This window comes from Parambassis ranga, chromosome 7 (genome assembly GCF_900634625.1).
Source record: "Parambassis ranga chromosome 7, fParRan2.1, whole genome shotgun sequence".
NCBI lineage: Eukaryota > Metazoa > Chordata > Actinopteri > Ambassidae > Parambassis > Parambassis ranga.
The window spans coordinates 22,121,250-22,134,351 of record NC_041028.1 but is presented as its reverse complement, the minus strand read 5'-3'; the positions used below and the strand labels follow the sequence as shown (position 1 = coordinate 22,134,351).

Here is a 13,102-nt window from a genome sequence, read left to right as displayed (position 1 = left end):
AGTTTCACACTTAGTACGGACCTGTGTACGGGCGGCTCGTGAGATGACGCCTCAACGTGACGGTTTATTTCAGCTCCGGTGTTTTTCCTGCTCGCTTCCCCTCCTCTCTCTCTCTCCGATGTCATTGTGTTTTTAATATTATTTTTTAATATTATTATTTTTTTTAAATCATAGGAGCGTACGCTGGCTTTCCTGTACCCTCAGATTGAATATTAATACCAGTCCTCCTCCTCCTCCTCCTCATGCCGCTTCATCGTCTTCTTCTTCTTCTTCTTGCTGCATAGATGTGTTCGCTGCCTCCTGCTTCCTCCAGTTTAACCCATGTCTGTGTGCATCCCTGCGCCTCCCCTGCGCTCTCAATAGATGGTGCAAGTCAAAATGTCCAAATCGCCCGTAGACCCTCTGTCTGCTGTGGAAACCGGCTCCCAGTCTCACTATTTCCAGGTAAATCTGACCCCTCTCCTTTTTTTGTCACTTACACCGTCCTCACCGAGCGAAGTGCTGGAGGTTAGCCCTCAAAATGCTACTTGTTGTTCGGAGGCGTCGCGTTTTGGCAGCGAGCTACTTTTTTTATTTATTTCATTTTTTAATAATTTTTTTTTACATCCGCCTCAAAAGAAACTGCAGGACACACACACACACACACACACCGTTTAAATAGATATATGTTTTCTGCTGAAGTCGCAGATCAGATCAGGCCTTTTTCTATCGATATATTATTTATTTCAGTGCATTTCTTCCCCTGCTACGCTTCATCTGCACTGATGGTAAAGGAAGCAGCACACAGCACTCACATTATGGGCCTTAGCATTTAGTTTTTTTTTATTTTGCTGCAGACCATAACTGTGACTCACCTGTAGCCTGAATCTGACAGGTTTTCCATGCACTCTGCTTATAGGGGGCACTGCCATCACAATGTGCAGCTAGATGAATGCAGCCATGAAATAAATGTGTGTGATCTGAAGTTACAGATGATCTATCTATCTATCTATCTATCTATCCAGGGCCGGCCCAAGGCATATGCGAAGTATGTGGGCACTTAGGGCCCCCAAGAGCACCAAAATTCCATGATAAAATATATATATTATATTTTAAAAAATAACATTGATTAATACAATCGAGATGATATTACACATTCAGTAGCATGTATTACACACAGTGCAGCCTATAGGATGATGAAGCATCTGATGCTGAGGTGGTGGTATGAAATTTTGCTTAGGGCCCCATAAAGGCTTGGGCCGACCCTGTATCTATCTATCTGTCTATCTATCTATCTGTCTGTCTGTCTATCTATCTATCTGTCTGTCTATCTATCTGTCTGTCTGTCTATCTATCTATCTGTCTGTCTGTCTGTCTATCTATCTGTCTGTCTATCTGTCTGTCTGTCTGTCTATCTATCTGTCTGTCTGTCTGTCTATCTATCTGTCTGTCTGTCTGTCTGTCTGTCTGTCTATCTATCTATCTATCTATCTATCTGTCTATCTGTCTATCTGTCATCTCACCTGTCTGTGTGTCTTTCCTCCTCACAGCTACCCAGGAAGTTGCCTAAACGCAAGAGCCGCTTCAAACGCTCAGATGGCAGCACGTCTTCTGACACAACGTCCAGCTTCATCAAACGACAGGTAAAAAAAAGAGGCTGATTGTTAGTGGGTGGGAAGAAGTATCTTTGAAAAATGTAGGTCATGTTGTGCTCTAAAGTCTGGTTAAAGCTGCCAGGGCTTGATGCTGTTTTCAGTCAGTCTTCCTGCAGTGTTTGGGTGGAATCAGTGTGATACACACGGAAGCAGTCAGAAACACTGTGGTTATTATTATCTTGGTGTGAGAATTATGACCGTGTCTGCTCTGCATCTCCATCCTCAGAGCTGTGTCCTCAGTTGAAGTTGATGCTTATGTCCAGCAGAGGGCAGCAAAATGCTTGTTTAGGTGAAAACACCCCAACACAGCCCAGTTTTTTTAATTAATGTTTTCAGGTCAGGCATCTGAGGAAGACTCAGACACAGATTCTGTGTTATTTAAGATGCACTCAGTGACCGATTAAAAACGGAAAAAAGGGATTCTCCTCATGTTGTTACTGCATGGCTGTTCCAGAGCTGGTGCTGCTTTTGATGAACCTGATCCTGGTATAGAAACAGGTTGTGAGGAGCGAAGAGGTTTCACCTGGCTACAGAGAGCTCCTCCCAAAACCGTCAGATCCCCGAGGTTCATGAGCTTCAATGCATCAAAGAGAGCCAGTCAGGAGTTGTGGAGGATTCAGATGTCCTATTTAAAAATGAGACTGGTGTTATAATGACAGACACTACAGGGCTGTACCTGCAGGCCTTTGAGATGTGATTAATTAAACTAGAGCTACATGATTAAAAGAGCACAGAATGTACTGGATGGATACTAGTGTGGGAAATTATCCCTGACCCACCTGGTCCTACCCATCATTTCTGAGTTTTTGAGGACAAAGTAATGAATTGATTAAGTTAAAAGGTAATCAGTTGTAACTGTTATACCCCGTTCACACTGGGGAAAAAAAATCTGGCTAAAGCAGGATTCGGGCCTATCCAGATGTTTTTTTTCTGAGCATGAACACCTCGAATCTGGCTGTATCCAGTTTGATTTCAATCCGGCTAGATCAATCCGGCTAGATCGTGGATGGATCTAGCCGGATTGGCTCAAATGTGGCTCAGGTGTGAACGCAAATTGTGGATAGCGAATCCGGTTAGCGACATGCTACTTTCGGTTAGCGATGTGCTACTTCCGGTTCACGGGGCGCGACGCGGGACAAAAAAACGCACGACGCCTGCGCACACGCGGTACTACAGCTGCCTGAACGGACTCTGTATATTATGAGGCGCCACCTAGTGGGTTGGAGGACAGCAAAAATGCTGGATGAAGCCGGATTGAGTGCGGACACAAGTGTGTGCTAGCCAGATTTGAAAATAGGTCTGAACGCATCCAGCTTAAAGGCTGTCTGGGCTCAATCCTACTCTAGCTGGAATGACTTTCTCCAGTGTGAACGGAGCCTTAGTTGTAGCCATAAAGTTGTTGTCAAAGTAAAAATACCACATATTTTTCTATGTCAGAGTTTAGTTTTATTGATCACTGGCCAATTAAGTGATAATGAGTTTAGTTGTCACTTGTGCTCTGCAGGAATCATTGTTGCTACTGTCTTCATCAAATTATCTGGACATTATTTTATTGATCATTAGATTGTCAGCCCCCAAGTGACGTTCTGGAATGACTTATCCAAGCAAACAATTTTAGATGCTAGAAGCAGCAAAATATTTAGCAAACGAAACGAAACACTTCATTAACCCCTTCATTAGAATTCACATTAAAATTCACTTATCAGGTCTGAAGGACTAGAGGCATGATAATCCTTTCCTAGCAGAATGAGTGATCCGCAAATATGAGGTTCAAAAAAAAAATAAATCTCGATTTCATGCACAGCACCATTAGCATGAGGGAATGTGGAGCAGTGTAACTGAGAGGCGTTAGTGGGAAGTGGAGAAAAAAAAAGGGCTGAGCAGACATCTTCTTCAGAAGGGGGACATTAGTTATCCTGATCTGGGGGTTTTAATGACAATCTCCAGATTCCCTGAGAATATTGCATGGTGTAAAATATTCATGACGCTCATTTTGAAGGCCTCAGGCAGTGTGATGTGTGGGTTCAGCGTTCACACGAGCACCTTTAGTTTCTTTTCAGTCATTACCTTCTCTCTGCTGCACGCACAACAGGCTCCCCTCCTTCCTCCTCCTCCTCTTCCTCCTCCTCCTCTTCCTCCTGCTCCCATTGGTGATATGACAAAGTGTTTTATGCAAAAAAGAGTACATTTCACAAACAGAACAGATAGTTTCTTGCCTGTGATAGGGGTGGGGTGTCTATGGAGGAGCAGTGGAGTATGACTCATTTCTGCAGCAGGATACAATAAGCAGTATGGATGTATGTGTTATATGTAGGACATGGGGCTTTGAAACAGGAGGGGAAATCTGGAGGGAGGGCATGATAATAACGGCAGCGTCTTCTCCGTCCTCTGCGCTTCGTGCATGTTGAATGGAAATAAGTAAGAATGTGATGCAAATTTAAAAGAGGTGGTTTGATCAAGTGACGCAAAAGCTGCGTTGGTTGTTGTGATGGGATGAGGTGGGGTAAGAATAGAAAAGAAGGTGTTGCCGGTGTCTGCTCCAGTGCAGGTTGTCCCCGGTTAGAGGATGGGGCACAGTGCAGTCTGTCTGCATACAGCATGTAGTGTATAGAGAGGGAGGGACCGGCAGCACCAGCACATTAACTGAGTAAGTACAGGCAGATTCTTCTGTTACTCCTCTCCTCCCTTCTCATCGTACGGCAGCTGCTTCACCTCTCTCTGTTTGTCTTCCTTTCATGCTGTCAGCCTGCAAGCTCTCTTCTTCTTCTTCTTCTTCCTCAGTGTTGTTATCGATTAGTTTGACATGCTGTATACCTGATCTTGACTTTGATATTGGTGTAAGCACAGAGTGATTTATTGCATTGTGTTTCAGAGAGCATTCTGCGTGTGTAACTCGCTGACATTGAATTACGGCTGCACAGTTAATCGAACACTTTTTGAAATTGGATATTTGGCTGCTGGATGTTCAGAATTGCTGGAGCTTGCAGTTTTTTTTTGGCTTTTTGCTATGAAAGGTGTTTCAGCTTCCTGTTGTGCAGAATCTGCTTTCTGCAAAAAGCCACAGAAAGAGATTTCGTCATTAGCATGTACACCATATGATGAATTTGATTTGTTATTGTCTTTTTGTCTCGTCTGTTTAAATGAATTCATTGTTGGCTATGTACAGTTTTTTTTCTGCTGTCCAGGTGCCTTGTTTGTTTTGTGCCACTTCAGCTGCTTTTGTACAGATTGTTGTGAAATCTAGGATCATCGAATCATTATCTGGATTAACTCTGGTGATCCTTATAATTGGATTAATTTAGTGTGGTAATTACAGCATGTCCAACACTTCTCACTAAATAATTGCAGGTAACATCCCCACACACCTGGAGGTATCCTTTTAGTTAAGGATATCGGCATTAAAGGTCGGGTAGGAGATTTCATTATGATGCACTTTGTGTTAAATCAGTGTAACTTCTCTTTACAATCCGATAGCAACCGATTAGTTCGGCTGACTCTCACTGAGTTTTCAAAACCTCCTACCCTACCTTTAAGGTGAAACCATGAATTTAAAACAATATAAAAAATGACCGCCCAGAAAGCCAAACCGGGTGCATGTAATGTGAAAAAATGAGCATTCATGAATTAGATACTTCAAACAGGTCAGACGTGCAAAGTGATTAATGCCTTCGACTAAACTATTTTACTAAACTATATCCATTTTTGATTGATTACTGTCTTCACCACTCCGTGGCGTCTTGTTTTTGTGCTAAACATGCTCAGAAATAGTTGAGAACGTACAAATAACACATTGGATCAGGCGTTTTTTATTTTTTAATAGTAAAACTGACAGCAGTCATTCAGCAGCGTGCCCGCTCCACTGCAGGCCAGACCCACAGAGACCAGACACACTTTGTATAGGATAGAATTAGGCTATTATGGCTGACCATGCTCAGTTGGCCTTGGAAGTATATAGGTTAGGATGCATACTTTATTAATATCTATCTCTTTGTGTTCAATGATCAGACTGAGAAGTCAGTGCCAGATAGTGTGTGTCACTGTGTACACTGTGATATACTATGAACACAGACGATTATCATCTTACTACCAGACAGCAGGCAGACTATCTTAGCAACTAATATGCAGTTTATAAATCCCTCACAGGGCTGAGACCCCTTGACTTGGTTTCATAAATGGACTTTTTATATTATGTGTGAAAATCAAGAATAAAATCATAATAAAGTTTCAAGTCTCTGACCATGGTGAAGCAGTTTATTAATCTACACTTTAACAGAGCCAGTAATGAATAATCCTAATCTAATTAATATTGAAATCCTCTGTTGTCTGGTCCCATGGTGCGTGTGATGACTTGGCCCTCTGAGGACTCGACTAGCTGGATGACACACTTCCCCGTTGGCCCCTCCCTGTGGAGTCGAGGCCATCAGTGTTGCGGTGTGTGAAGAATAATCACAGGAGCAGAGTAGGAAGAAAGGAACACGGTTAAATTTAGCCCTTAGACGGGGACATTAGCAGTGAAAAAATAAAAAATAAAAACAAGACATCCTCAGTAAAGATGCCCTCACGTTCTCACACTCTGCAATGCAGCTTAGCTTCGCTTACAAACACCGTTTCCTGCTTAGATGCTTTGGTAGTAGTAGTATTGCTGGTTTTATTTTGAGCATTTAACAGGTGGCGAGGTCAGAGAGTTCCACAGTGCCATGTTGGAATAATGAATAGCAATCAGTCGCTGTGTTGTAACATCATTAAACAGCACCTCTGACATAACGCCTTTCCTCTGCGCCCACCACCATATTTATTCCACTTTCATGTCTGTGAGCGTTCCCACTGAAGACAGGAAAGCTGTTACAGTAAGAAAAGCACATTCATGTCTTTATCAGGCTCTAGCGCTGTCCTCCTAATCAGCCAGGTATGCAACGCTCTCTATCTGTGTGCCTCTGTCTCATGTGGTCATGGTCCTGTTCCTTCTTTTTCCTTCTCTCAACTCTGCCATGTTTCCCCATCTATTCTTCTATCTGTGATAGAGACAGATATCGAGGTCTCTCTCACGCTCCGTCCTTTACAGCATTTGATTCTGCTCTAATCTCATCTTCCCTTCGAGATAAAAGCCCGGCTTTTATCAGTGTATGAAGCTCTCTCATCTCACCATCCATCCATCAGTCACTCATAAACATGCTTCTCCTTTCAGTGTCCATTGTCAGCGATATTTACCCCCCCTCTCTCTCTCTCTCTCTCTCTCGCTCTCCCTCTGTCTATTTCTACCCGGTCTTCCTCACCCCCCTTTTTCTGTGTCGGTGCTGCTCTGGCACTGGTGCAGTGTTGCCTTGCAGAGCTTGTGAGAGCTAGAAATCAGATCTAGTTATCTAACATAGGCACCACCATCACACCATCACACACACACACACAAAGAAAGGAGAAGAGGTGTTCGCTCGCAGTGGTACCGTACATAATAATTTATTTCGGATGATGTGCATGCATTCTGAGGGGCAGTGAAAGCAAAAGGTGGCGGTTGTTTCTTCGTGTCTGGGCACTTTTTTTTTTCCGTGTGTGCATTTTGCAACTGAACTTCCTTTTTTGTTTTGCTGCTGCTAATTGGTCCTCCAGAGGATCTGTGTGTACATGTTGGCAAGATGGATGACCGGGACTAAGTCGCTGCACTCAGGAGGAGAGAAAAAAGCAAAGTGAAAACTGTATTGTGTTCTGCTTTTCAGTGTCTTTAGCTGTATTCAGAAGGAATATGGTGGATTGTTTCTGTGTGCAGTCACCTGTGAGAGGTTTATCTGAGGCATTTTCCTGTCTGTCATCACATCTTATTCTCCTTTTGTCTCGTCTGACTCTGTATTGTTTTTGCTGCAGCACTCCCCTTTCACTGACAGATTCGGGACTGAGTTTGTTCAGAGAAGCCAAGTGGGCACCAATTAACACACACAGACACACACAAAGGCTCGTAATACTCTACCTGCACCTAGAACACCTTTATGTTTGCTCTGTCTTGATATTGAAACATAATGAAAAATGTTAATTGTACTCTCATAAGACAAAGAAAAGCAGGACAACTTTTTTGAATTCAAAGAATTGGTCGTTCGTTTTCTGTTGCTCTTTGGCTCTACAGTACATAATATGTGTACACACACATGCTGGAACCTACTCAGAAGTTACAGGTTCTGCACCTTTGGAGTGTTAGTCACCATTCTGCTCTCTGTGAAATGACTCTTTGTTTGCTTTATTTGTCACTTTTTACATAATGTGCAAGCCATCCCTGAGACGTGTCCTTACACCGCTTACAATGAAAAATGAGAACCAGCATATATTTTGCTAATGAGGAGATGTCCTTGGAGAATAAACAGGGAATAAAGGATGTATATATGTGCTGCACTGTGGGGGATGATGGAATGGATTGGGGCCAAGCAGGAGAGAAGAGGAAGCAGTTGCCTCCTTTGTGCTATATTTGGTCTATCAGAAGATGGCTGGTGTGGGAGAGCAACGCATTGTGTTGTAGACACACACACACACACAGAGCCTCACACACCAACGTGTTCGTGAATAGAGACATGTATTTGCATGCACACCTGTGCATAAATAGCCTGCAGAAGCAGCAGATGTACAGTATCTCGTAATCTCAACATGATTTCTGTAGATGATCAAGATGTAACAAGGAATTTATCAGTCACTGTGTTTCTAGTATTGACATGTCATCTCTCTCCTGACAGGGGTCGGCTGATTCGTACACCAGTAGGCCATCGGATTCAGACCTGTCAGCAGAGGAGGACCGCGAGGCGTATCGGCGTGAAGCCGAACGCCAGGCACAACAGCAGCTCGACAGAGCTAAGGTACAGCTGTGGTAACTGCTGCAGTGTAGTTCCACACGCATGAAGCTGGTGTATTACACAGACGTTCTCAGAAATAGTTTAATAGAGGAGCAGGTGCTGTTAAAAATACTTAGCATGTGTCTGTTATGTCCATAAACCACGCAGATCGCTCCCACGGCTACTGGGTTATAATGCAAGAAATCTTGTGACAGGCCACACACACTGTCTGTGTCAGGGACACCTTCGTGCATGTGTCTTCATCTCTCACAAGTTTTTTTTTTTTGTTGCCACAGTCCAAACCTGTAGCGTTTGCAGTAAAGACGAATGTGAGTTACTGTGGAGCTCTGGATGAGGACTGTCCTGTCCAAGGAGCTGCAGTCAATTTCGATGCCAAAGACTTCCTGCACATCAAAGAAGTAAGTGATTAGCTGTCAGTGCTGATGAATACAACAGACACAGGTAACACAGTGCTGCTGCTCGATTTGACAGAAGTACAATAATGACTGGTGGATCGGCCGGCTAGTAAAAGAAGGAGCGGACATCACCTTCATCCCCAGCCCTCTACGACTGGAGGCAATGAGACTCAAGCAGGAGCAGAAGCAGAGGTCTGTGACACATCGATCCACACGGATGTGAAGTTTCAGTCTCACTGTGTATAAGCGTGTGATCATTCAGAGCGTCGTTCCTGTTGCAGGAAAACAGGAGGCAACTCCTCCAGTTTAGGCGATATGGTGACTGGGGGTTGGAGGACCACGCCGCCATCTGCAGGTGAATGTAAGTACTACAAATCTGCCTCTGGAGCTCAGACGGGGTCGTAGCTGTCTTCTGTGACCCTCTATCTTTTTTTTTTCTTTATTGATTGTTATTTTTTTGTCTCACAAGCTAAACAGAAGCAAAAACAGGTAAAATGTTTCCAAACTTTGCCGTTATTGTCTCTGCTGGATTTATTCTGAACAAACAAACAGCTGTTGTCTTTGTTCTTCATCCCTTTTCCTTCATTCTCCCCTATTTCTGCCAGGAGCATGTCCCTCCCTACGACGTGGTGCCCTCTATGAGGCCGGTAGTCCTCGTGGGACCATCGCTGAAGGGCTATGAGGTCAGCCTCTCCCCAATTCACCTCCAGCAGACAGAACAACTGCCTTACTCTGCTCTATTCTCTCTGTTCAGAATGCTCCTGCAGTGCTGCAGCAGCATTCAACTACCTTTATTCACATCATGTCTTTTTTAATTGTTGTTTTTATATCTTCCCACCAGGTGACAGATATGATGCAGAAAGCTCTTTTTGACTTCCTTAAACACAGATTTGAGGGAAGGTGAGTAAAATGGAGAAAACAGATTAATATGGAAACATTCATATACATTTTTACAAAACATTTCATCCTTCTTCTCTGTGTTTTGTAACTCACAGAATCTCAATCACCCGTGTAACTGCCGACCTGTCCTTAGCCAAGAGATCTGTCCTCAACAAAAGACCCATCATGGAGAGATCCAACACTCGCTCCAGCTTAGGTAGCTTTGCTACTGTTAGCATGACGACTTGCTCTACATGTTTTTTTTTTGTTTTTCTTTTAAACTGTGCGTCCTCTCTTTGCAGCGGAAGTTCAGAGCGAGATTGAGAGGATATTCGAGCTCGCCAAGACCCTGCAGCTGGTGGTTCTGGACGCGGACACTATCAACCATCCTGCACAGCTCGCCAAAACCTCCCTCGCACCCATCATTGTCTACGTCAAAGTTTCCTCGCCAAAGGTACATCTTGCTTCTGAATCCTGGGTCCTTGTCCGTCTCGTCATCTTTGACACCATCTTGTCTCTTTTTTTTTACATCAGGTGCTCCAGAGGCTGATCAAATCCAGGGGAAAGTCTCAGAGCAAGCACCTGAACGTACAGATGATGGCTGCGGACAAACTCTCTCAGTGCCCCCCTGTGAGTGATTCAAACCTAATCCCCCTGTTGGGTCAGAGGGATGATCAATGTCTTTAACTTAGGAGTCTATCATAAGGGTGTTCTGATGGATATGATGTAGTGTAGGATACCATGATAACCAAAGTTTGAGGTTGAATTTATTCATCGCTAGGAAGTTAGCATGTAGCTAAAAGCATTTTGGAAATGTGCTTGTAAATTCTGTGCCACGTCTCTTTTAGGATATGTTTGATGTCATTTTGGATGAGAACCAGCTGGAAGATGCTTGTGAGCATTTGGCTGAATATCTGGAGGTGTACTGGCGTGCCACTCACCTCCCAGGAAACACCCCTCTGAATCCCTTACTGGAGCAGAGTCTGATGACCCCGCCTTCTGCCATCTCTAGCCTACAGGTGAGTTTTTTAAAAAAAAAAAGCTTTTAAAAATGTTTTAGACCATGAAGAAGCAGGATTTTTGTTTGGACACAGTGTATGTCGTCCCATCTCTCACTCCTGTGTTATAATTGTCTCCAGTGTGTCTTGTCTGTCCTCTCACTCATCCATGCTTAACATTTTTGCAGTTTTCTGAAACACAGGAATTAATTGAATGAACGCTTACAAAAAGGGGTGAGTAGTAGGGTTTATATAATCTGTATATATCTGCACTCTCCCCTCTTACACACCTCCCGACGCCCGAACACCGCAGCCGAGACAGTGAATGAACAGCATTTTATTCATTCAGATGTCAAAACAGAAACGATAAGACGGTGTGGTTTTGATTTTTGATTGTTTTTTTACTGCATCCTGCCTCCTCTCCTCTTTACTCGATGGTCTCAGGTGAATTGCTGCTGCACAAGCTTTGTAGGAGAAAATTCACAAAGCAGTTAAAACTCTTTCCCCAATTAAACGCCATCATTGTGATGCAACGTTTGCATGAAATATGAATCTGTTTTTTCTGATTGGTTCGTTACATGCTGTGTGAATGCTGTCCTCGATCACAGCGGCACAAAACCTGAATGATGAGACCTGAACTAAATGCCATAATACACCATGAGCTGAGCCCATGACATCAGTGCAGTAACATTTTATGTTCGACAGTAACCCGACGACCATCCGTACAACTGTCCCACTTGCATTTTTTTGTTTGTTCTGTGTGTCTGGTGTTAATCTGTGCGCACAAAGACAAAATGAAGGACCTTGAAGAGGCCTCAGAAAATCTGCTGCAGACCTTTAATCCTGCACAACTATAGAATATTTTATTCTGATGTTTTTTTACTTTATCTTTTAGAAATGAAGATATTTTACCGTCATATTGATCTTGTTTTGTGTCTAAAAGCCACATTAATAGGTAGTCAGACTCTCGAGTTTCCTTCAGAGTCCTTCTTGATGTAGTGTTTGCATTATTTTGTCTACCCCGTGTGTGTGTGTGTGTTTGTTTGAGCGAACCTGCCATGACGTGTGAAGCTCCTCTGAGATGTGGCCCTTGCTTCAGACCTTTTCTTTTATTTCCTCCATGACGACTCAAATTCTCCAGAACAAGAACCAGCCGCAGCCTCGTGAGGCGGGCGGCTTGGAGGGCGATGAAGAGGAGGAGGAGGAGGCTGGTGAGGAGGCCCACTCCCCCCTGGAGCAGGACAGTCTCATGCCGTCCGACGAGGCAAGTGACTCCCTGTCCCGCGGCCAGAGGGGGAGCCCATGCCGCAGGGGAGGTGAGGACGAAGAGGAGGAAGAGGAGGAGGAGGAGGAAGAAGAGGAGGAGGAGGAGGAGGAGGATGAGTTTGCCTCCCCCCGCCACACTCGCACATACAGGGACAGGTACCCCGCCCACCGTGGGCACACAGGCAGCGCCCACAGTGCCAACGGGCACGAGTCACAGGACAGGCTGCTCCAGCGTGAAGCTCAGCAAGGTCACAACCAGAGGAACAACCGCCAGCGCAGCCGCCCCTGGCCCCGAGACACCTACTGAGGCACGGGCCCCTCCGCCCCGCCCCCCCCAGCCTCCAGATTGGCACAGAGGCCTCACGAGCCCCCTCAAATGTCCCAAACATCACAAAACAAGTCCCAAAACGGTTTAATCAGAAACAAACAGATGCCCAGTTTATTAACAAAGAATCCAATTCTTCCAGATCTAACCTGAGGGGATTCAGATTACAGGCGACAGGGCTACTCCCCTCTGCAGTGGAAAGGTTTCAGGCTACCAGCTGTACGCAAACACAAACTTTAGCTGCTTTGCCTAAGGTTTCTCTGTTGTAGGATGTCTCTTTTACTGGCCTTAAAATTCCTAAGACTTTTAAAAAACTCTCTTTACTATTGCATGTATAATTATTTTAAGACTATTTGCACATTAACGTCAGAACAGGATGAGAATGATCTTCATGGGTAAACTACTGTAGGAATGTCCATTTATGGGAAATAGTACTGCATTCGATTACAATGTATATACTGAATGGGCACCTGGTTTTGTTTCATCGCTACTTTATTTGTTTGATTTTGTTAATACGGACTTGTTTGTTGCCATCCACGTGTTCAGTGAATGGCATTTTAGGAGACACGTCTGAAGCTGCAGTCCAGCACCACCTACAGTGCAGTATGTTCACTTCATCACTTGTCTTTGCTGTTGCACAATCACCTCTAAAAAAACAAAGAAAACAGAGAATGTAAACACCACTGAGAAAGGGAATGTTTTAAACCTTTTTAAGGATGAATTGTTTGCCAAAACGCTTGTTTACATCCAGTCATTCACATTTCTCAAGCACATGCTGCAC

General features: G+C 44.1%; 1 protein-coding gene across 1 annotated transcript; it reads left to right on the top strand.

Moving 5' to 3' along the window:
* Nucleotides 1-363: 363 nt before the first annotated feature.
* LOC114438122 (voltage-dependent L-type calcium channel subunit beta-3-like) lies at nucleotides 364-12,521 on the top strand. Its single transcript, XM_028409254.1, has 14 exons — nucleotides 364-444; nucleotides 1,530-1,622; nucleotides 8,342-8,461; nucleotides 8,734-8,856; nucleotides 8,930-9,045; nucleotides 9,135-9,214; nucleotides 9,323-9,342; nucleotides 9,459-9,536; nucleotides 9,695-9,753; nucleotides 9,849-9,949; nucleotides 10,035-10,186; nucleotides 10,267-10,362; nucleotides 10,581-10,751; nucleotides 11,872-12,521. Exons 1-14 carry the CDS (start codon nucleotides 364-366, stop codon nucleotides 12,301-12,303), a joined length of 1,722 nt encoding a protein of 573 aa, XP_028265055.1. The 3' UTR covers nucleotides 12,304-12,521.
* Nucleotides 12,522-13,102: the final 581 nt, after the last annotated feature.